At 38.5% G+C, this 25,206-nt stretch overlaps 2 protein-coding genes and 1 long non-coding RNA gene across 4 annotated transcripts in view; 1 reads left to right on the top strand and 2 right to left on the bottom strand.

The window, feature by feature from the left end:
- Window positions 1–10,316, bottom strand: part of PHTF1 (putative homeodomain transcription factor 1) — a 44,178-nt gene extending 33,862 nt beyond the window's left edge. The window contains exons 1-3 of one of the 2 annotated variants that reach the window (XM_019730381.2): window positions 9,799–10,316; window positions 9,413–9,487; window positions 8,736–8,792 (exon numbers count right to left, since the gene is read on the bottom strand). In XM_019730381.2, the coding sequence (XP_019585940.2) occupies window positions 8,736–8,792; window positions 9,413–9,457 (102 nt within the window). In that variant the 5' untranslated portion in view covers window positions 9,458–9,487; window positions 9,799–10,316. The remainder of the gene's footprint in view (window positions 1–8,735; window positions 8,793–9,412; window positions 9,488–9,798) is intronic. The other variant, XM_019730380.2, reaches the window with a different exon arrangement.
- LOC109446711 (uncharacterized) lies at window positions 9,716–15,106 on the top strand. The gene is made up of 4 exons (XR_012491655.1): window positions 9,716–10,003; window positions 10,132–10,619; window positions 11,438–11,507; window positions 14,977–15,106. It is a non-coding gene; the product is annotated as an uncharacterized LOC109446711 (long non-coding RNA).
- The window catches only part of RSBN1 (round spermatid basic protein 1), a 43,589-nt gene continuing 31,399 nt past the window's right edge, over window positions 13,017–25,206 (bottom strand). Inside the window, exons 5-7 of the mRNA XM_019730377.2 lie at window positions 19,945–20,112; window positions 18,245–18,353; window positions 13,017–17,643 (exon numbers count right to left, since the gene is read on the bottom strand). Coding sequence (XP_019585936.2) covers window positions 17,170–17,643; window positions 18,245–18,353; window positions 19,945–20,112 — 751 coding nt within the window. The 3' untranslated portion in view covers window positions 13,017–17,169. The remainder of the gene's footprint in view (window positions 17,644–18,244; window positions 18,354–19,944; window positions 20,113–25,206) is intronic.

A 25,206-nucleotide genomic window follows, 5' to 3' on the forward strand; every position in this document is an offset into this window, starting at 1 on the left:
ACCCACCTGGCACTGCAGAGAACTGCTTGGTGTGGGGAAAAACCTTCCACACATTTGGTGATCAGAAGTGAAGTGTTGTGTGTGAGCAGGAAAAAGAGGCTCACAGGAAAAACACATGAGGAGACTGAACTGAGTTTTTCTAAATTTTAGTTCTGAAATTTCATGATAATGTTTCTTACTATAGGTACTGAGCACTGAAAAGATCCTTTTAACCTGGAAATGTGTGTATGCCAGTTCTGGGAAAACTTTTTGTATTACTTAGTAATTTCTCCCCCACATGTGTTTCCTTTTTCTGGAACACTTATTGGATGCCAGCCTTCCTGCATGAAATGTACTCACTTTTCTATGTCCCCCCCCCCTTGCTCTTTTGTACTATGTTTTTGGAAAATGCCTCAACTTTATCTTCCCATTTTTCAAATGAATTTATTCAGGTTGTTTTTATTTTCTGGGTCTCTTACTTTTTTCACCTATAACCCTTTAAAAAAAAATAGTATTCAGGGGGTGACATAAGCATCATGGCGAAGTGAGAAAACTCTTGGTTTCTCCCCTTCAAGTTACAACAAGTTGGACAACTATAATTCACCAAGAATTTCCTGCACAACACACAAACATATCTGAGAGATCTGTGCACTGAGACATCTCACGGTGGGTGTGTGGCGTGAGCAGCAGATGTGGGATTGGGGAAGGATAGAGACAGGAGCCACAGGTACAGTCCCGCGTTGGCAGCGACCCTGATGACACGGGAACAGTGGAGGGTTGGGTTGCAGCCCTTACTCGGCAGCCCACAGAGGGCTGGAGGGGTAGAGGCAGCATGCCAGCCCGAGAGGCTGGTACACATTGCTGCTCAGACCGGTGACGAGAGCAGAGACATGGTGCAAAGGGGTGGCAGCCACGAGCTGGCAGCTGTCATTACCAGGGAAATTACAAAGCCGCAGATGCACGAAACCTGACTCCCACTCACCCTCCCGTTGCCAACCTGGCTCCAGCTGACACAGTAGCAGCAGAGGTGTCAGGTTACAGCCCTCCCTCAGTAGCACAGAGAGGCCAGAGGGGCAGAAGCAACACTCCAGCCTGAGTGGTCAGTGCACATAGCAGCTAAACCCAGTAGAGAAAAAGCCGCTGATGTGGGAACCCACCTCCTTGCACCCACCCCTCCCACACCCATCACAGCTGAATCCTGTAGAGGCAGCTGGGACACTTCAGATAGTACAGGGTGGCTGGCAGCCTCTGGTTGCAGGGAGGCAGCGCCAGGAACTCACAGGTCCGGAGCCCCATCAATGGCCACATCCCACCACCGGTGTGGTGCCCGGAGACCTAGGCAACCCAGTCAGAGAGTGGATGCCCATCTCCTCAGAGAATATGGGGGCATTTTCCATGGCCAAGGTGACAATGCCCCACCGAGATCCTGGAAGTACCAGTAGTGCAAGTGAGAGAAAACAAAAACTTGTGCTATAGCCCCATCTACTGGAAGACAAAATAAAAACCTATACTTATCAACCTGGTGAATTGTTAAAAGCAAAACAGTACCTTAAAAAGATTTCAAAACCTCAAATGCCCAGGTAGAGAAAACAATCCATCTAGTACCACAAATAACCAAGGTAATAAGGTAGCTCAGAAAGATGAAAAGTTTCCAGAAAACAAACTCAAAGACATGGAAGACTGATTTAAATGACAGAGAATTCAAGACGGCAGTTCTGAAAAAATTTAACAAGATGCAAGAAAACTCAGAAAGGCAGTTCAGTGAGCTCAAGAATAATACCAACAAACAAAAGGAGTCTTTTACCAAAGAGATCGAAACTATAAAAAGAAAACCACACAGAAATTCTGGAGCTGAACAACTCAATAAATGAGGCAAAGAATGAATTATAGAGCTTAGGAAATGGAGTGGACCAGATGGAAGAAAGAATTGGTGATCTTGGAGGTAAAAATCTAGAAATGACTCAGGTGGAAGGAGAGAATTGAGAGTTTTAAAAAATGAAAGAACTCTACAAGAACTACCTGACTCCGTTAGAAAAGCAACATAAGAATATTGGCTATACCAGAAAGAGAAAAGAAGGAGAAGGGAACAGAGAGCCTATTCAAACAAATAATCAATGGAAATTTCCCAAACCTATGGAAAAAGCTGGACCCTCGAGTCCAAGAAGCTAACAGAACACCCAATTATCTCAATGCAAAAAGACCTTCTCCAAGACACATTATATTAAAACTGTCAAAAGTTAATGACAAAGAAAGACTTCTCAACGCAGCCAGGGGAAAAAAAGACTAACCTATAAAGGAAACCCCATTAGATTATCATCAGATTTTTCAGCAGAAACCCTGTTACAAGCTAGGGGAGAGTAGAATCAAATATTCAAAATATTGAAAGAGAGAAATCACCAGCCAAGAGTAATATATCTGGCAAAGTTATCCTTTAGATATGGAGAAATAAAGGCTTTTCCAGAGAAACAGTAGCTGAGGGAATTTACCACAAGACCTGCATTACAAGAAATGTTTAAAGGAGCTCTTCCACCTGAAACAAAAAGGCAAAAGGATACAAAACTGTAAGATGACAAAACACAGACATAAGCAGGAAATTGCAACTCTATTTCAGAACAGGGCATTAAACACTTACATATAACAAAGGTTAAAGGGGGTAAAAGCATTTTTTAAAAAGACAATTAATTACTGCAATTTGGAAAGGCGTACTGCACAAAGAGGGATAATTTGTGACAACTAAAACGTAAAAGGGGAGGGGAAAAGGGACTGAACTTGCACAGGTGAATGAAGATGCAATCAGAAGAGAAAGGACTATTATACTATGGAACTATTTTTTACATAAACATAATGGTAACCACAAAAGAAAAATCTAGAACTGAGACACATAACATAAAAAAAGAAGAAACAAGGGGGAAAAATCATAGATTACCACCAAACTAAAATAGCAGAGAGAAACACAGGACACAAGGCAACCAGAAAACAAAAGATAAAATGGCTATAGAAAGTCCTCATATATCAATAATCATCCTAAATGTAAATGAACTGAATTCACCAATTAAATGGCATGGAGTAACAAATAGATTAAAAAATAAGACCCAACTATATGTTGCCTTCAGGAAACCTACCTCAGTTACAAAGACAAAAATAGACTCAAAGTGAAGAGGTGGAAGATGATACTCCAAGCAAATGGCATGCAGAGAAATGCACATATAGCTGTACTTATATCAGACAAGAGATTTCAAGATAAAAATGGTAACAAGGGACAAAGACAGACATTTTATAATGATAAAGGGGACACTATATCAGAGACATAACACATCAATATATAAGCACTCAACCTGGGAGCACCAAAATATACAAAGCAATTATTAACAAAAATAAAGGGAGAAACTGACAAAAATACAATTATAGTAGGAAACCTAAATACTCCATTGACAGCAATGGATAGACTCTTCTCAAGTGCACATGGAACGTTCTCTCAAGGATAAACAATACGTACTAGGACACAAAACCAGTCTCAATACATTTTAGAAGATTGAAATCATACCGGACATATTTTTGGAGCAAAACAGTATCAAAGCAGAAATTAACTACAAGAAGAAAGCTGGAAAAACAACAAACATGCGGAGACTAACAACATGTTCTTCAACAACTACCGTGCAAGAAATAAAAGACCAAAAGCTATATAGACAAATGAGAATGACAATACAACATATCAAAATTTAGGGGATACAGCAAAAGCGGTACTAAGTTTTAGCATTACAGGCCCACCTCAAGAAACAAGAAAAATCTCAAATAAGAAAGCTAACATTTCACTTTAAAAACTAGAAAAAGAACAAATGAAGCCCAAAGTCAGTATAAGGAAGGAAACACTCAACATTAGAACAGGATTCAATGGAATAGAGAATTAAAAGAAAATAGAAAAAATTAATGCAACGAAGAGCTGGTTCTTTCAAAGGATAACTAAAATTGACAAATCGTTGGCTAGCCTCATTCAGGATAAAAAAGACCCAAAATAAAATCAGAAATGATAAGAGAAGTTACAATGGACACCACAGGAATACAAAGGATTATAGAAGAATACTATGAAAGGCTATACACCACCAAATTTGATAACCTAGAAGAAATGAACAAATTCTTAGAAATATATAACCTTCCTAGACTGAACCATGAAGAACTGGAAAACCTCACTAGACCGATCAACAGTAAGGAAATGGAAATGGAAACAGTCATCAGAAACCTCCCCAAAACACGCAAGTCTAGGACCACATGGCTTCACTGGTGAATTCTACTGAACACTCAACCGAGATTTAACACCAATCCGTCTCAAACCCTTCCAGAAAACTGAAGAGAGGAACACTTCCTAACACATTTTATGAGGCCAACACTACCTTGATACCAAAAAGTAGTATCCAGTTCTTTAAATATATTAATTATAGCTTTAAAAATAGTTTTCTCATGATTCCTGCATCACTTGTATTTTCTCTTCCTTTTTTTTCTTTAGGTCTCAAATATTTGATGATCTTCAATTATCCATTTACACTTAAGAGAAAGGTACTAACATGCTGAATGCAAGTTCAGTGCGCAATGGATGGAGACTTTGAACAGTGAGCCTCAGGTACCCAGCCATTTCACTTCCAGTATCCTGAGGTCTTTTCCCTTTAGACAATTTCTGCAGAGATATTTATTCCAGTCTTCTGTGTGAAGATTATAAACCTGGCCATCAGACGTTGCTTAATCTCCATCATTAATACCATATTTCACCCCACTCTCATTTGTGACTGGTGTTCCAGAATCCAAAACTCCTCTGGTTCAGCCTCTTAGAGAGCAAGCTTCAATCCAATCTTCTGTCAGAGGAATATGAGGGTAACAATATGGCCATGCATAGTAAGAAAGAGGACCTGGGGACAGGCCTATAGCTCCTTATACATATACTCAAACAATCCTATTTTCACATTTTCAGTTCTACCTTGTACCTGCAGATATACCTAACGCATCTAATTCTTGAGTCTTTCAGGAATACAGGGGTTTTACACAGAGAGTTCACTTGTTTCTTACAGCCATGCCCTAATGTAGACGCTTAACTTTCTGCACTTTCCAACTTTCAAAATGGTGTTAATAGCTCTCATTTACTGTAGTCTTCGAGATCAAATGGAGATTAATGCACGTTTAAACTGTCATCTTTAATGAAGATGTCTACAGAGTCTCACCAGTCATGTACCTACCATCCAGCTTAAGAAATAAAATACAAACACACCTGAAGTTACCTCTGTGCTTACAATCAGCCCTTTTAAATTTTCTAGGTAAAAATCATTTCATTTTCAAATACTGAGTTTTGTTATTCTAATATTAGGGGGGAAATCAAAGAAAAACAAAAGAAAAATATTTTCAAAATAAAAGATAATATGAATTAGAATGTTTTGCTCATTATGCTAAATAGTAGCATAGGGGCCATTCTTGTTTTACTCATTTTTTGTGTGTGGAGGGGGCTTCATTAATGAAAATGTTAGATTTAATCTATTCTCTCAATTAAGAAATTTTAGAAGACAGTTTTCTTTGGGAATATGTATGAATTTCTTGTGTATTACAGTATGATTTCTCCTATTTTTTTTCTATTGGTGTGATTTAAGAAAGTTGCTCTATTGAGGTATAATTTACATACAATAAAATTCACCCATTTTTAGGTGTACTTTTCATTAACTATGTAGATTTCTAGTAAATTCATAGAGTGATACAAGCACCATCACATTCAAGGTTTAGAACATTTCCATCACAAAGTCATTTTTATTCATTAGTAGGATTATTTTTATTATTTTGTCTCCCACTTGACTGTAAGCTCCATGAAGAGAAACATGTTGAGTGTTTTTGCTCATTATGCAGACACAGCGCCTAGCCGACTGCCTGACATATGGTAGGTAGGAAGCCAACTAATCTTTGTTAAATGAAAAATACATAATGACTGTTTTAGTTCTAGTTTTGGCATTTCTTTCCATTCTTTACTTTGACTTATTGTGTTCTTTCATTAGATTCTTCAAATGTGAACTTAAATCACTGTAACTCTTTCTTACTAGTCAATCTAGACATTTTTTTTTATTCATATAGACATATAAAGTGGTAGTTCATCAAGTACTACTTTGGAAAAATTCCACAGGTTTTATGTCTATATTTTTATTTCTAGCCTTCAAAAATACAGGTATGATGTAGCCTCCCAAAGCCATAAAATTTTTTCAATTTTTCTACAGAATAGTATCTAAAGTTCTTAGTAAAACACTCAAGTCAGCTCCAAAATGGTTTATGACCTATCATCTCATCTACATATCTTATACTCCAATCAGGTTGGGCTATTTGCTCTTCCCTTAAACAAGTATTGTACTCTGTTTGTAAATACTTTTTCTCTTGTGCGCAGGATCTAGCAAAATGCCTTAAACATAGCTGTTCAATAAATGGTTGTGGAAGAGTTTATATCAGTCTTTACGATCCAAGATTTTTAAATTTTATATCTTTTGTAATTTCGTATTTTTATTATTAATTTCTAATTTTATTGTACTGTGATCTGATATGTTTGTTTTTTAATGTTTCTTTTTATTTTTTCTTATTTTTTTGTTTTCAAAATATTTATATTTGTGTTCTCTATTTTTAGTTGTATGAAATACTTCTTTGTATCCTATACTTTGATCAATTTTTGTCTAAGACTTAAAATATATTTAAAAAGATATCTTGGCTTTTCTGCCACCACCATTAGACCATGAAATTCACGAAGGCAAGATCCATGTCTATTTTGATGACTGTATTCTGATGACTATGTTGATACATTAGCTCAGCAAATTTTTAGAGTTGTCTTTAATTTTATTCTTTCCACTGCTACTAAATTAAGAAGTATACATTAAGGTGTTCTTCAGTAGATTACCTTATGAGACAACAATGATTAAAAATATACATAACAGATGGGGTTCAATTAAATACAGCAATAGACACTGAGTTCTTATATGAATCAAGATGTAAGAGTGAGATACAAACACAATTCCTCCCCTTGAGGCCTATGAAAAGGCAGGCACAGGTTAACAAATAACTTGATAAGGTGTACTAATAGGAAGGTACATATAAAATGGCTTGGAAATCAGAGTTGAGGAAATCTTTAAATTGGTTAAGGAAAGGAGGTAGGCAAGGAAATTCTACAGCAGGAAGTAAAACCCTTCTAAGGATAAGAAAACCAAAACCCAGACAAACTATAGTGCATGTTCAAGATCACCACCGGCCTAGAGATCACAAAAGGATCTCTGCCAGTTCTGTGCTCTTTCCATGACACCATACTCACTATCGATACTTTTTAGCAGCTCACAAAACATAACAGGAGAGGATTTAGTTACTAAACAAAATTGTAAACCCATCGCCTATTAATATTAAAAAAAAATCAAGGACTGTACAAAATTGTAAAGAGTTAGCCAAGTACCATGTGGTTAAAACAATTTTCTAGTCGATTGGCCTATAAAAAGAAGGCACCCTAAAAGTGTTGGTTAACTGTATTGCATGAGAGATATACACGTCACAGTCCAATCAATGTACTTGGCGATAAACAGAACTATTAAGTTGTATTACACTTATATACACATATTTTTTAAAATGTTAATAGCGAGTCTGCAGCAAATCTTAAAAAAAAAAAAAAAAAAAAAAAGTCCAAACACATGATTCTGGCAGCCCTTAACTCAGCACTTCCCAAAGGAAGTGAGACCCTGAATCTGTAGATTTAACTATTAAAGTCAATGGAGAGACATTGTTTTAGGGGCAGGGATAGTGTTTAGTCTTTCCCCATTTCTCGAGACCATCCAATTACATTTGCTATCAAAGCAAACTTTGCATGATTAATTTGTACCACCTTGCCCCCCCATACATGTTGACCACACAATCCTGACTTTGGAACATTACGTTATTTAATCCCACATCCCCTAATATAAATTACTAAACTGGCATTCTGAATCAACATATTAGTTTCTGGTTGCTTGTTCAGCATGAAATAACCCCAAGAATCTGCTCAGTTCTAAACAGCAATGTAGAAATAGCTTAAGAACCTGAAAAATGTAAGACCATACTCTAAACCAGTAATTGAAAAGGTGACTCAGGCCACAAGTGGATTTTATCTGGCGTGCAGGGGAAGAGGAGGAAGTGGGGGAAGAGCTCTAAAACATCTGGATATTTCACATAAAAAATGCATATTCCCAGGTTCTCTTGAAAACTCTGAAGCTTTGGCAATACTGGGGCCACATTGCCACGAAGTAAAACCGGCCAGAGCTACCCCGTTTCCCCAAAAATAAGACGTAGCTGGACCATCCCCTCTAATGCGTCTTTTGGAGCAAAACTTAATATAAAGACCCAGTCTGATATTATTTTATATTATATAAGATCCAGTCTGATATTATATTATATAAGACCCCGTCTTATATTAATTTTTGCTTCAAAAGACGCATTAGAGCTGATGGTCCGGCTACATCTTATTTTCGGGGAAACACGGTACAAAGCCATAGCTCCATTTATATGGGACATTTGGTTCTAATACATCACAAACCAACCACTCCCTTCTATTTCCCTACTGAGGCCACAGGTCAACTGTCATTTCTCATTCTGCTTGCAGTGATGTCTGCCTTATACACTTCAAAGAACAAAGAATGCCATACTTGGTGGATAAGTGCAGTTTTTTTAAAAGTACAACCCACTCTTCATATTAATGCAATAAAATAAAGCTAGAATCAAAGAAACCAATTTACCTTAATCTGAGTCTGCTCGATTGACTTTTCCCATATCTGCTGATCATATGCTCCAATCTGAAAGAGGGAGCAGGCTATTTAAATGATGCAAAGGAAATCCTTTTATTTAGGTCAAGCCTCACAAAAGTCAGAAATTATTAAATATCAATATATCTAGAAAACGTTTATGCTTCTCAGAGTTCAAATCAATTAAGAGTTTCAAGGACTGTTTCCTTGAAAATCCTAAAGTAGCTGGATTTGAAAGATTAAAAAGCAGCGTCCAAAACATTTCAAGTTAAATACTACCTTAAAAGATATTTCCACTTCTTAAGGAAAACTAGAGAGGAATAAAAGACAAGGAACAGCTCAGGTATGATTGTTGACAGTGCTATTCTGAGACTGCAGATAAGTTTCATGTCTTAAGAAAAAAAAAGTTTGATCAGAATTAAACTTTCAAAACATTTCTGGGGCACTGTGTATGCAGCCTGGAGAAGGGAGGGGACTTGAAAATCCTATTCAGGAACCTGGAACTGAGTTTGAAAGACCTACTGACCTTGTCCATCCGTTTTTCCACTTCTGTTAAGAGCTGTCATGTAAGAATACCTGGCACCACCAAGCTCAGGAGAAATTAACGTGAAATTCTTTGAAGGCGCCTGGTACAGTAAGTACGCTTTACAAATAAAAAATACTGACATTACCTTCTTTTGGTACCACGATATAGCATCTCTTCCATTTGAGGCCATCTGTGTCTCCAGCCAGAAAATGGGATTTCACTGAAAATGAAGGAAAACCAGTGGTGAGGCCAGCTGCGGAAAGGTCCCCTCCCAGTTTGGGTAGGACTCAAAAACCGCTTCTCTCAGCCTCTCCCTGAGCTGCTATTTCTTTCTCTGTTTGACAGGGAAAGACAAAACAAAACAAAAGCAAACGACAACAACAAAACTCTGGCGCAGTGGCGCCGGGAGAAGCGTCTCTGCGATAATTTTACGCGAGGGTGTTCATGGATGCGGGGAAGGGCGGGGAGGGAGGTCGCGGGAGCTGACCTGCCCCCCACCCCGCCCGCGGGTCCCCGGCGTCCGGCTCTCACCTGGTGCCCGCTGCCCGGCAGGCCGGCGGCCGGGACCTTCCTCTTCAGTGGCCCCGGCCCCGCCGTGAGGCCGGGGTCCAGGCGGCGGGCCCCGCAGGCCGCATCTTTCCCCCGAGGCGGTGACGCCGGCGGGGCCGTTACCATGGAGACCGCGGAGGCCGCCGCAGCCCGCGAGGCAGCCCTCGGCTCAGCGCCCAGAGGACGCGTCTGTTGCCACAGACCCGGCGCCCTTCAAGCTCGACTTTCGGGGTCACCGGACTGACACTAAAATAAGCCAAGAATGAACTGGGAAAGAAAGGGAATAAAAAGTGAAGGGGAGGGGCGTCTTCGCAGGCCACCTGTCGCTACGGCAACGGCAAAAAGCTTTGTGCCGGGCCGGGAAAGTCAGGTGCCGAGGCCCCAGGGCCCGGAGGCAGCGGCTTCGGAGCAGCTGGGACACGTCCTCGCCCGGCCGGCGGTGACTCAGCCGGCGGGGACCGAGAGGAGAGCAGCCCCGCAGCCCCGGTGCAGCCCGGCCGCGGCTTCCGCTTTCCGGGTTTGGCTGCGAAGGTGGCTCCGCCCCCGGCCCTTACCCTGGAGCCTGGGTCTAGGCTCCCGGATGGAGGGGCTGGGGAGCCGCAGGGCCACCCCGGGCGGGAGCAGCTGCCCCAGGTCACTCTGCAGGTCGCTTCCTCACAAGTGCCTTTCCCGTCCATCGACCTGAAGGAGGTCGCTCCTGATGTTCTAATAGTTGTCCGCTCATTTGTTTGGGCTTCATTATTTACTATCGGTCTTCCCCCAATGGGCTGTGGGCTCCACGAGGTCAGAGACGGGCCCAGCACGTATGTTCTCAATATCTGCTGAATGGACGAATGTTTTCATCAGTTCACTCTGGGCTGGGACGGAGGGCCTAGCAGGCTGCGGCTTAGTTGTTTCCATCCTCCCGCCCCTCAGCAGCTCTGGGACTTAGGCTTTTCGGGTGCTCAAGGGGAAGGGAGGGGATGGGCTAAACTTGGTGCAGTACCAGGGCACTTTTCCCAAATTCGGGTGGAGGAAGGTGGCAGCGGGAAGAACTGTTTCTAGGTTAAGAATTCAAGCAGGCTGATAGAGGTAAAGGAGAAAAGCACAGTTGCTCCCTAAAGTGAAGATTTAAGGACATGTTAAGATTTTAAGCCACTTTCTTCCTCCTCCTCCTCCTCTCTGTGCATATATGGGTGTATGTAGAGAGCGTTCCAAAAAAATGTATACATATTTTAAGAAGAGGAAAAACTATAAAATTGTAATACTCAATATATACCGGTAACAAAAGATGAATACAAGTCATGTTTGACTTCTGCAATTATAAGAGGTGCTCAAAGTGGTTACCATCAGCGTAATTTTAAGTTTTTTCCTTTCTTAAAATGTGTATACATTTTTTTGGCACCCCTCCCGTGTGTGTGTGTGTGTGTGTGTGTGTGTGCGCGTGTGTGTGCACGCAAGTGTGTGTAAAGATAATTTGGCCATTGGTGGAATATGACCTCAATAGCCATCTCACCACAATTGAAGCAGTGACCTTGCTTGCCCAGCATATGGCATTTGGGTCAGGTAAAGGTAATCACAGATCATGGTTACTAGATACCACTTCAGAAAGCCTGAGGAGTATGTTCTAAATGTTTTACAGACATTTCATATCATTGGCTTCAGGTGGAAGTTATCCCATCTTACTGAGGAGGAAAATCCAGTTCAAGAAGGTAAGTGTAACTCCCACAGAATGAATTTAAAATTATTTCACCCAGGCTTATTTTTGTATTGCACACATTGGCAGTAGTTTCCTTTCTGCTTTTGCTTTCCAACAGCTTTTCCCCTCCTTAAAGCTAAGTTTTGGGTTTCAAGACAAATGGACAACTTAAAAAAAAAAAGAGCCAGAGGGTAAGGGGGGTGGGGGGTGGGGGGTGGGGGGTGGGAGATGTGGGTAAGGGGGATCGAATATATGGTGATGGAAGGAGAACTGACTCTGGGTGATGAACACACAACGGGATTTATAGATGATGTAATACAGAATTGTACACCTGAAATCTATGTAATTTTACTAACAACTGTCACCTCAATAAATTTAATAAAAAAAAAAAAAAAAAAAAAAAAAAAAGAGTAAGACAAACGAAGTCTTTTTGTTTTATCTAAAAGTTTGCTTTAAGACGTAAATTACATTAATAGCAAAAACATTTTACTTCATTGCTTAGTGTTCAAATGAGGCATTGGGGGCAGTTTGTGGAAGAACAGAAATCAGGTCAATTGGTAGGGAAGAGCAGTTAAGTAGCAAATCATCTTTCAGGAGCCTCTTTCCAAACTTTCCCAAGTGCTTCCTAAGGCTGCCACTGAAGAAAGCATGGTTTTGAACCCAGAATTGCACTCAAATTCCTGCTCCCACTAACAAACTATGTGATCTTAGGCAAATTTTCAACCTAACAAGCCAGTTTTCTCACCTGTGTTCTGCAGACTGTCTTGTTACCTTTCTAATAAATGTTGTGAGGATTAAAGGAGATACCCTCATATTAAGTGTCTGGCCCACTGCAGTTACTCAGAAAACATTAGTTCCTTTCCTTTTCCTTTACTAATTGGAACCAAGGGCTATCAGTGCTTAGGACAGTTCCCTCAATTAAAAAGAGTTCAAATAAAATCTGATGAGGAAAAACAATCCATTGCATTGTCACAATATATCAACGACATCTGAAAACTCTACACACCACCTTCATTAGCTAACACTGAATGCATGCACTTTCAAAAATATCAATATCGTCAGAAGAAAATTTAAGATTATCCTAAGTAGATATAAACCAATTTAAGCAGCAGGAGACATAATTGCCTCAAATGCCAAAGATGTGTGTGTTTTCTTCCCCCAAAACTTAGTCGCACCTCAACATGGACGGAATTTTCCCCAGATTATTCATGACCTTTTTTTTTAGGAAAGAAGAGTCACAGGATTTTCTAAAATACTAGAAAATAATAGGGGATATATTAGGAAGGAAGTAATACTTTAAAAACAGGTTTTAGGAGATCAAATATATGGTGATGGAAGGAGAACTGACTCTGGGTGGTGAACACACAATGTGATTTATAGATGATTTAATACAGAATTGTACACCTGAAATCTATGTAACTTTGCTAACAATTGTCACCCCAATGAAGTTTAATTAAAAAAAAAAAACAGGTTTAAAGTAGCTAGATCCTCATGTGCTATTCATTTTGTCATGACACATCAGGAAAGGACAAATCAGACTTTGTTTATTAAAAAAATACTTTACAGGAAAAAAAAAAAACCTCTATGCATTCCATTGTCCTATTTTACAAAGAAATAGCTTAACAATTTAACACACTTAGACAGCTACAAAAAAGCACTGTGTTAAAAGATTATTCACACAAATTTAGATTTAAGACTATTCATTAAAAACCTTTTTAAAACACTTGTTAATGTCAATAAACAAACTAAGGCCACACAACGCAAATAGTCCACCAGGCAAATTATACGTTTCATCTATATGCAAAGACCTCTTAGATAAATTAAAGCCACAGGAAAAAAAGTCTTAGCTGCCAATCAAAATGGAGTTTAGTCACAAAAAACACTATTACATGAAAATTTACATGTGATAGAAGTAGTACATAAGTATTTCTTTAGAGAGAATTGAAAAGTGCTATATTAAGAGACAGTGGTCTCAACTTACATGCACAAGTGGATTCTAAAACAATGTATGAGGAAAATGGAAGGCCATAATATTTATGGAGAGATACTTGCTTTTAAAGCAACAGACTTTCAGGATGAGGATGGGTCCCTTATATGCTAAAGAAAAACACATCTTACACATTTCCTCTACTTACTGCATGACCAATAAATACAGCTACAACCTGTTTAAAAAAAAACCAAAAACAACTTAGCAGAAATATGAACCTTTGACATGTATGTACTAGTGAAAGGTTCTTTTCTTAAAAACCTGTTAACAATGATAAAACAGATTTATTAAAAAGATACAAACTCAATTATCCTGAAGGTATAAACACAAATAAACTTTTAATGGCAAATACAGATGAAAATATAATGGGCTAATATTAATGGTCAAGAATATATTCACTAAGGGTTTTCTTGAATTTTAGAGTCTTGTTCCTAAATTAATTTTCATTCTAGAGAATATTTATAGAGGGAAAGGCAATAAGCACAAGATTCTCCAGTCATTAAGTGTGAACTTTATGCCTATTAAGACTGATGCAAGACATCTAAGGTTTAGTAAAGAATTTTATTTAATAAGCTCCTTTTTCCTACTACAAGAGCTTGTAATATTAGTCAACTGATATTCTAACTATCTAAGGGGAAAGGGCACCTTTCAAAAGTCTTTCATTAAAAATAATAAAGTACCAGTGAAACAAATGGTAAGTGCCAAATAAGCAAATTAAAAGTACAATGAAACCTAGGTATTCATTTTTAAAGAGTTAAAACTTTGAAGGGGGAAACTCACAGGTAGGGTTTTATTATTATTGCTTTATGAATTTGGAATACCTTTTTGAATTGTAATCCTACTCCTAGCATACCTCGGTATAATTACAGAATGACTTCTGGGGCAAGGGGAAGACTTTGATCCTTATTAATAAATACCATAAAATCACTCTAGTGACTAAGTTAGGAGTAGTCGTTTATTGGGTCCTTTCCATCAGCACATTTAAAAATATGTGCTCCACAAAATACTAAAACTTACAGTCACTTCTGCAAGTAATCTCAAAAAGTTGGCACAATGGATAATATACCAAAAAAGGAAGATCAGCCTCAATTTCAGTTATAACTTCACTGCCATCACTACTTTACAAATCAGAAGAGCCTGCCTGCTCCATGCCTCACTCCACCAAACCAAATAATTTAGAAAAGTTGCAATCATTTGTATCATTCAACTAGGATACAGCTTTGAAAGCAGGAAGAAACTCAAAACTTGGGCTTTTATATTCATCAGTCTTTAAAGCATGCTATTAAAATCTAATACTCACTCACATAGGACATTTAGAGTTTCCAGATACATTACTAGCTAAATATTTCTCTCTCCATCCTATTGCAATACTAACATACAATGAATTTATTAGTACATGATTTTAAACATTTTTATACTCTTTTAATGTGTTTCTATTGGAGGTGAGGGTAGAATGTTTTATTAAAGGAAAATGGGGATTTGCTTTTGATTGTAGGTCTTTGCAGATCCGCTGGTTCCTGAGTGATTATACACAGTGCTGGCTGTCAGGAGACAGTCTCCTTATTTATTAGCAATGACCAGCTTAGATGACAGATGGCATCTGCTGGATGGCAAGTGGGAGATGGGGAAATCGGATCTTGGAAGACAAGAAAAATAAAGTTTTTGCTTTAGCAACCTTGTTGTTCATGATTATTTTAAAAAGCAAATGTTGCCTGAGAAGAATTTTACTTTGCACAGCCTAGTAAAGCTCTAAGAAATTCTTCTGGACACAAAGACAAAAACCAGAAATAACCCAAGCCCACATACTTTGTGATTATCCCCCCTCCCCCACCCCATAACAACAGAAAAAATCCTTAAAGGCAGGTCCCTTAAAAACTAGTCTTGATAAACTAGAATTTACCCTAGAATTTATATCCCAAATTTAAAAACACCCTTGCAATAATCACATTACTTTTCATACCATTCTAATTACCTTATTTACAAAGATAACTAAAACCACCATCACTTCCAATTCATAAATGGTTTACATTGAAATGTTTCTCTATTTGTCTTTATGCTTTTTAACAGAGAATACATACATATACATATATATATAAGGAATAATACAGATTCTAACTAATCACTGCAGTATTTGCTGATGGTTACTTTTCTATCGGTTTACACAGTGACCTCTATACTTTGCTAATATGCAATTAACTACACAACAATATTGCACAAAGTAATATTTATATAAGATTTAACCTATTTCAGAATATTTTAGAGAAAATTCATATTTGATATTTCAAAAGATGCAGCTACGTTTTCATGGTGACAGACACAATAAAGCAGCATCTTTTTTTGCCTACATTAATGTAAATATTCCAAATCTCACCCTCCAGGAAAAAAAAAAATCTCCAAATTGCACTATAACCAGGTAGATATAAGAATCTGGCCTTAGGTGTGGGGAGTACTCTTCCTTTAATAAACAAAGGGGCTACTATATTATTAACTAAGGGCAAGTGAAGTGTGTATCACATTAACATTCTAAAATAATAGAAAGTTAAGACTACACTAGCTATATGAACTGTGCCTGTCTGAAAAGAAATTGAAGTACTCAGGCACTAAGCATTGGGCTACTGAAACTCTAGGATGAAATCGAGTGCTATATTCTTTATCAGAAAGTAGCAACACAGTAATAGTACATAAAACCCAGGTATATTCACCAGTTAAACTGTGAATTGAAGTGCCTTAACACTTGATCTTTATCATGAAGAGATTGATGCCAGTTGACAACATGAGTTTTCCCTAAGTTTCATGCACAAAATATGGCAGCCTCATCAGAAAGATTGATCTCATTCTCTAATTTCGATAGTCATGATTGGTTTTGGAAGCAAAAGTATCCACACAAAATGTGAGGATGCCAGGAAGCTGAACAATAGAGTATCATGTCAACATTATCGCTTTTACTCAAAATATCTTCCATACTTACAGTGTATTCTAGAAAGATTAATGAACCATGGATAATGAATGACCAAGGACTATTCATCTTTAGATATTTTTAACTGAAATATCCACTGGGTTTTAAATAAGATATATATATTTTTTAAAAAAGAAGACAGTTTGGATCAGAAAGTGCTGTGCTTTCTCTTTTGTTAAGAAATCAGAGAGCCACTGAATTTTCCTTAGAAACTACCTGTTCTTTATGGTTGGAACTAAAAAACTTGCCCACATACAAGATGCAGGAACTCTTTCCTGCAGCCTATGCCATTTTTACTGTAGAAATTGAATCTGTGCCATAAAAACACAGTACTAACCCATAAATCTGATCTTCTATCATAAAAACAGCAAATATGGCAAGCGACAAGGCAAGATAAAATTAAGGGAAGTGAAGAATTTGCCAAATAAGAATCTGTTATTCCAGAGAGTTCTCATTTTGATTTAAAGAAGAGATTGAATTGTTACCTCACACCTTAAAACAGAAAGTAGCAGCAGACCCACTATTACGTACTGTACTAACGGGATAAGATACAACTCTTAGCTTTGCATAATCTGTATAAAAAAGATATGCTTGACATTTGTGGAATGTCATTTCTCTTTATAGAATTATAGGCAAGATTTCTCCAATAAAACTTAACTTAAGCCAGTTATAAAACTATAACTTCACATCAAAATTTAAAAAAGTTAAAAAATGTGTTTGGATATGTACATATCACACAGGAGTGCTTGAATGTTCCTGCAGGTTGTGTTGCTGGTCAGAGTCCAGTCTACTTTCCACCTTTAAAACTGGAATAGGCTGAGTCATCTGATCTTGCTGTAGATTCAGTTCTGATGAAGGTGGGAAGGACGATGAAGCAGTTGTCAAAAGCTGCATCTCTGTGCACGTTTCTTCAGGTTCAGTTTTTATCCTCACACACTGGGGGTCAACTTCTAATTCTCGTTTTACAGTTAAATCACAGTCCATGTTAGAACTGCTTTCCGTGTTCTGAGTGGCTTCCACAACAGGGTGGTACTGTTTAAGCCTTATATGCCAGGCTAAGCTGCACACTGCTGACACCGTTTTGAACTGATGAATGACATTTCTAGGGATGAAGTAGATGTCATTGTCGCAGAGCTGAATTCGAGCGTAACGAATGCCTTCCCGCCTCATTTGGTTCAGTTTCGCTTCATCCACCCACTGTACACACTGAAGAGAGGGAAAAAGTTGCATGAGACTTTAAAATATGTAATAATTCAGTCAAATAAAATATTATCATTAGCACAGGAAAACAGTCAGGCCTAATTAAAGCTTAGCAATATTAAATGATATACAACTTTCTAAAATTTTCTGTAATGCCTGACAAATACCTTTCCTATTTTACTACCTCTCTAGTAACAAAGGGCAGGTTAAAGTCAGGATGAGCTATGGAATCATTTGAATAAGTATTTCAAAGTGCAGCTAAATAGCAATATTCTCTGCCACACAGAAGGGCAACATTTGTCTGCTCCTTCAGTCTTTCCCCTTTTGCAGGTGAGGGCACACAGTGCATGAGACTTCTCATGGCCAGAACTGGGCAGCCTGGGCTCTGACCATCCCAGGCTTACCTGGCTTCCCCAAGATCGAAAGGCTCTTAAGCATTCTGCTTGGGAAGCTCTGCTTTAATGATTTCTGACAGCCTTTAATAGTAATAAAGTTAAATTCACTATCCCACATATGCAACTACAAGGTAAAATGCCAAATAAAATGGGTAAAGACACTTATTTCCAATATCACACTCAAAGGGTAATAAAAAAGCAAGAGTCATTACCTGGGAAACTGGAGGTTCATGAAGGTCTAACTGGAGTCTCTGTACAACATCAGTAAAATCCTCAGCATGAAAACAAATCACGTCTTTGGTTATGCGAGGTTGGTCACTCCTGTGATTAACAAAACTACGTTTTAGAAACAAGCATCTCATAATGGAAAACGGAGACAAACTTCAGTTTTCCTATACCTGGAAATATTACTACTAGCATAGAAACACATGCACAGCTCCTAAGGACAACATATACATTTGCTTCTTTAATCAACTTTAAAAAATAAACAAAACACTAACAAAGCTGTTTTAAACAAGATTAGGTGTCACAAAACTAAAACGACAACTAAAAAGTTTTATTCTGAACAACTGCATTTGCAATCCTCTTACCACTGTGCCCCACCATCTCCATGCCACCCTGTAAGGTCACTATCAGGGAGGAATCAAGTGAAGAGAATACGTCTCAGTCACACAAGTATCACACCTTCCAGTTTTCGAAGTAGAGAGGGGAAAAAAAGCTGAATGATCTTTAACTTGAAATACTTATTGTCAAGCTATGATCGAACTCTACTCCTACAAAGGTCAAATCAAACTCTACAGTAATACTGAAGGCCCTGAAATCATAAATATGAAAAAGAAAGTCAAAAACGTTTTTTAAATAAGCTAAATTCTATGTTCTGAGCTTTGTTAAAACTAGGCCCCAACTGAATGTAAAAGAGGGCAGCCACTATGGAAAACAGTATAGCAGTTCCTCCAAAAATGAAAAATAGAATTACGGTGTTTCCCCGAAAATAAGACGTAGCAAGACAATCAGCTCTAATGTGTCTTTTGGAGCAAAAATTAATGTAAGACCTGGTATTGTATTTGTATGTTATATTATATTGTATTATATTATATTGTATTTATTATACTACATTTATTATACTATATTTATTATATTATAATTATATTACATATTACATTATACCGGGTCTTATGTTATATAAGACCGGGTCATATAGTAAAATAAGACTGGGTCTTATATTAATTTTTGCTCCAAAAGACGCATTAAAGTTGATTGTCTGGCTACGTCTTATGTTCGGGGAAACAGGGTATTGTATGATCCAGCCATTCCAATTATGGTCCAGAAGATTGGAAACAGGGACACGAAGAGATATTTGTTCATAGCAGCCAAAAGCTGGAAGCAACCCAGGTGTCCACTGATGGATGAATGGATAAACAAAACATGGCATATACACATAATGGAACTCTATTCAACCTCAAAAAGGAAGGAAATTGACACATGGTGCACTAGAGCAACCAAGAGGATATTATGAAACTTGAGGATATTATGCAAAATGATATAAGCCATTCACAAAAGACAACGCCTGTATGATTCCACTGATATTAGATATTTAAAATAGTCAAATTTATAGCCACAAAGTAGAATGACAAAAAGCAGGAGCTGGGGAGAGAGGAAAGAAGGGAGTTATTGTTTATGGGCAGAGAATTTCAGTTTTGCAAGATGAAAAGTTCTGGAGATCTGTTCCACAATGATGTGAATATACTTAACTCTACCAAACTGTACACTTAAAACTAGTTAAGATTTTAACATTTAATTTATGTGTACTGAAGCACAATTTTTTAAAACATTGGTCCCCAGCCTTTTAAACCGAGTCCACATTTTCTTAGACAACATTAACCAACCTTGCAGGTGAGCGCCATTAACTTACCATTCGCCAAACTGCACAGCTTTCAAAACCCCCACAGCAGCCGTACTCTGCCAGTCAAACCCCTGACCCACATGATCGGCATGAGCTCTGGTCCTGTCTTCAAAGAGGACTTCCCGGGGTTCACTAGTCCGAGGTAGGTACTGGAGATTTTTAATTTCATTCATTGATCTGGAGTTGATTTGGTGTGAAGTCAAGGAGGGGGAAAGAGTATTAACAGTAATAGGCCAAAAAAAAAAGTGCTAAAATACCATATTTTAAAAAAGCTGAGGGCTGAGAAGGTTTCAATGACTTTGATCATTAGCATTTAACATACTATAGTGCAATGCTCAACATGATTACCTTCCTCTCTTGGTTTATCATGATAATATAGAAGCTATACCTTTGATTTGGCTCAAATGTAGTGTTTGAATGTATAAAATTTAGTTGTTTAGCAACAGAAAATACAATTCAAAGTTCAAGGCTATGTTTCTTTACCCTGAATCATTTTTAACTCTCAAAACATTTTTAACTTCCAAAACATTCTCCTAGACTTAATTCAAGATGGCAAACTGAACATCTATATGATCTCCTTCAACTTTAAAATGACAGCAAAGCGCTTCAAATTAATATGGTAGGGGTGGGGGGAGAGTAGACAGGGGAATGGATGGTGGGGATAGATGAAACAGAATTGGCTGTGAATTGATAACTGTTGATATATGGGTGTTTATTATATTATCATCAGCTTTTTTATGTGCTCAAAAATTTCTGAACATAATAATCTAAAGATGACAGTAATGAATAAAAAATAACAAAGGAAATAAATTACTGAGTGATCAATATTGACAAATTTCTAGAAGATGGAAAATGATTAAAAGTATCTTGGACTAATAAAATTGAGCAGAGAAAGCCACAGGCCTAGAATTCACAAGAAGGGAATGGCAGATGAAAAGGCAGCAGGCCTGCCCGACAGACCTTGGAGAAGCTGAAGAGCCAAAAAAGGCCTGCTATGGTGATAATTAGACAGAAATAAAGGAAGACCGAGAAAGGGGGAATTAACGTGAAATTCTGCAAATAAACCCATCACCTGCCACGCTGTGGGTAGAAATGTGGACAGTCAGGCATTTACCCCCATAAAGACTATGAGTGGCCCACCCAGCAGCCATGACTCGTCTGTATTTTCCGGACAGAAAACCGATTTTCAGTAGCCTCTGTTCCTCCCCCATACGTAACCGCATTCACAGGCTCCAGCAGTAAGTCCTCGGGAGTCCTGATAAACTGTGCTAAGTTCACCCCCTGCCAGTGACTGATGGAGGAAGGCACGAGCTGATTGTGGCTAACAGTATGAGAGGACACCTGCTATGGAGACTTCTGGGAAGTTTCCCAGCTCTGAAGTAAAAGGAAAGACAGTCTCTTCTGTCACCATGCAACAGCTTAACCGTTTGTTTCCTTCTACCTGTCCCCAAAGAAAGGAGAGTCTGTAAGATGGATCCTTTCAGGGACTTTGCTAAACCTTTGTGTTTGCACCTTATGCCTCCGTTTGGTCCCAGAAAAATGACTGGACAGTCAGTGACAAGTAAGATTCCTCACGGAAGGAACAACTCAAGCCAGGCGCAGTCGAGTGGGAACCAAGAGGAGAACCCACGGGGTTCACAGAGGTGGGCACAGCCCCCCACCTTCCTCAGGCTAAGGAAAGCCTCTGCCTCTGTGGCTGCATTCCTTCCCACAACCTGCAGGGGAAGAGGTTCAATGAGGTGCTCTCCGTCTACTCATATGTATATAGGTTTTGTCCGTTGGGGAAGTTGAGACTTAGGGTCCAGCTGTCTACAGGCCAGGGTGATTGGCTTAAATGACTTTCCTATTATGATGTATGGGATTCACAGATCTTGAAATTGACAAGCTTTAGCTCCTTTACTTCCCCACCGAACTAATAAAAGCTGATGTGAGACCGATTCCAGTCCTTGAGACTGGGGGTCCCTTGGCCCACCCACCCCCCACTGAAACTCTTTTCATGACGACTGTCTTTTCTTAGCCCTGCCCCGCCCACCTTGCTCCTCACAACTCCCGTCACGCGGGACGCGACACTCTACTATTAGATACAACCCGATCCAGATGTGATGCCGAGAACCACTATGGCCATCCAGCAACCGTAAGGAAGGCTTTGAGAATACGAAGCCGAGGCAAACGGAAGGACAGCAGAAAAAAGGAAAACACTGGGTTCCTTGATAACACTGGGTCACTGACCACATGTACCTAGAAACAACTGGGCTTTCGATACACAGAATAACATGTTATTTGATGAACCAGTTTGAATCGAGATTTTTGTTGCTTGGAGCCAAAAGCATCCTGATAAACTGTCACCAAAAAGCCTTGCATGTTCTCTACACACAGGGAACATAGAATACAAATGGAACTACATAACAATCCTGCGGCATTTGGACGTCTTTAATGCCCAGTTCTATGCCTGTTAACTCTACAGTGAAACCACCTATTGACAAGCCTCACTGAAAGATACGGAGACCACTCAATGAGCCTCATGCTTTATTTCTAAGTAAGAATGGATCAACCAAGAATCACCAGATATGTGAAGACAGCCTATAACAGCTTAACAGAGGAAGACCAAAATAATGCCGAAATTTAAGAATTCAAAAAAAAGGTTAGAAGACAAAAGTCAAGTAAATGTCCCAAAATCAAAAGGAAAAAGATAAATAGAAAGTATGAGTGTTGCAGAATCCAAGACCGGAAAGAACCCAAACGGCACTCAGAGAGTTAGGAGAGTCAGCTTTATTATGCCGACGGGCTCAGCGGGATCCTTCCCAAAAGACTGAGCCCCTAGCAAGGTTTTCAGCAGGTTTTTATGGATTGGGGACTTAGTCGGGGAAGGGGTAGGTGTCATCTGGCGATTGGCTCAAGGTGTGGCTTGGAGGGGGTTATGCGGAAGTGGGCTGGGGCTTAGGCTGGGGACTTCTCTCTCCACTCGGACCACCATTTTAGGTCAGTTCCACATGACAGGGAACCATTTTAAGGTCAGTTTCCCCATCATGTGGATAATCAAACTGGGAGATCTGCTATTCAACCAATAGTGGTTTCAGAAAGAAATAGAGAAAAATGAAGAGATTACAAAGCAATTAAGCAAGAAAAATTCCTAGAAATGAAAGGAAACATGAATCTTTAAACGTAAGGGGCCTACCAAACAACAAAAATAATTAAAAAAAAAACATAAGAATAAGCATGAAAGACCCAGACCAAGACATACCATTGTGAAATTAAGCTTTCGAGAGGGGGAAAAATATAGGTTACGTATGAAAAAATTACACTGATGTTAAGACCAGAAGACACTGAGGCAGTGCTAAAAATTCTAAGGGAAAATACATCCTTTGCACTCCAAGTAAACAATCATATTTAATGACAGAAAAAGAAATTTTCATATGTACTGACTGAGAATACCTTCCTTTTCTTAGTCTATTACTTGAGAATGTCCTCAAGCAAGAGAACGAAAGGAACCTAGAAAGAAGACAATCGTAGGTTAATGCAGAAAAGCATTCAATGGCAAGTCCTAGGTTGACAACTGTGAAATAAGCTTTTCACGTTGAAGCAGGAGAACACAGGGCTCCGAAAGACTTCTAGGTAAAAAAGGGATGTGTGAGAACAGAGAGCATGGTTAAAATGCTGGGTTCTTGAGGATATGATAAAAGTTCAGAATGCAAGATAACTACCAACACTCTCCCCCAAAAAGTCATAGCCAAAGTCAGACAGTGTGATTCTAGAAGAAAGTAATGGTTCGTAAGCAATAAAGAGAATAGACGATATTAGAGATATGGTCAAGAAAAGTCTATGTCTCCCCTCAAAAAGGGGCAATCAGAAACGTTAGGAAAAAGAAAACAATTTTTTTTTAAAATCATCACAATCTACGTATGAAACAAACTGAAATGTGGGCAGGATTTTCAGTATCTAGGTGAAATATGGGAAAGATCCTTTTGTATATTATTCCTTTGAGTGATAACACAACATTGGAACCTTAGAATATAAATTTTTAGCCTACTAATTGGGTCTGCAGTAAACTTACATGTATTGTCACTTATTTGCTTTCAAATTTTAGAACATAACTACTGACAAAGCATATAAATCCTAATTTTGGTTTTAAAGCAGAATATGAATTAACCTCAACACTGTAAGCACAGCTGACAAAAAGCAGACGTGGAGAGGACGAGGGTAAATGTGGAAACAGTTGAAGAGAAGGAATCTCTATCTGTTATATGGAGACATTGACATACTTCCTGTCTAAGTCTTACAACAAAACAAGGCATTAAAACCAAATGGTTTTGCTTCTAGTGAAAAGGTGTTTGCCTCTCAAGGAAAAGGTGGCCAGGATTTTTCATTATAAACCCTACCATGCCATTTGATTTTTTAAAGGCCATGTATTTCTTTTAGTTGAGTTCATAAATTCAACGATCATCTTCAATAGCAGTGCCCTTGATAATTCGCTTCTCACATTGATATCACCATTTTCAGCAACTGGGTGTTCTCATTAACACAAAGACAACATTTGTGTTTAAGTTCTGATTTATTCACTGTAGAAAAGTCACAGTGCTTTTGAATGTCTCACTTAAGAATACTGAATCTCAACAGAAATACAATTGAATAGCACCTCAGATGAGTGGGAATAGTGAATTATTGAGTAAATGACGTTGGTACAGCTGCCTAACTACTTGGAAAAAATGTTAAATCTCTCCCTCCATACTGAAATCAATACACAGTAAATAAAATATGTAAATACTAAAATCACAGGAGCACTAGGAGAAAATGGAGATGAATATTTTATAATACTGAACGAGAGAAAGCCTTGCTATGCGTGCCACTTGAGAGAAACCGCAGAGAAAAAGACAGACCTGATAACATAGAAACAAACATTGAATGAGTAAAGAAAAAAACAGCAAGTAAAGAAAAAAACTGAAGGGGGGTTAGGAGGGTGGGTGAAAAGGGGGAAGAGATTAATAAGTACAAATAAGTTGTTACACAGTGGTCGTGGGGATGTAGGGTATAACATAAGGAATATAGTCAATAATATTGTAATAACTATGTATAGTATCAGATGGGTACTAGATTTATCAGGGTGATAGATGGGCGGGGGGTTGGGGGTCAGGGTGAAAAAAGTGAAAGAATAAAGAAGTACAAATTGATAGTTACAATAACAGTCACGGGGATGTAAAGTAAAGCACAGGGAATATAGTAAACAATATGGTAATAACTACGCATAGTGCCACGTGCGTACTAGACTAGTCAGGG

The sequence above is a fragment of the Rhinolophus sinicus genome, linkage group LG14, assembly GCF_036562045.2.
Source record: "Rhinolophus sinicus isolate RSC01 linkage group LG14, ASM3656204v1, whole genome shotgun sequence".
Lineage (NCBI taxonomy): Eukaryota > Metazoa > Chordata > Mammalia > Chiroptera > Rhinolophidae > Rhinolophus > Rhinolophus sinicus.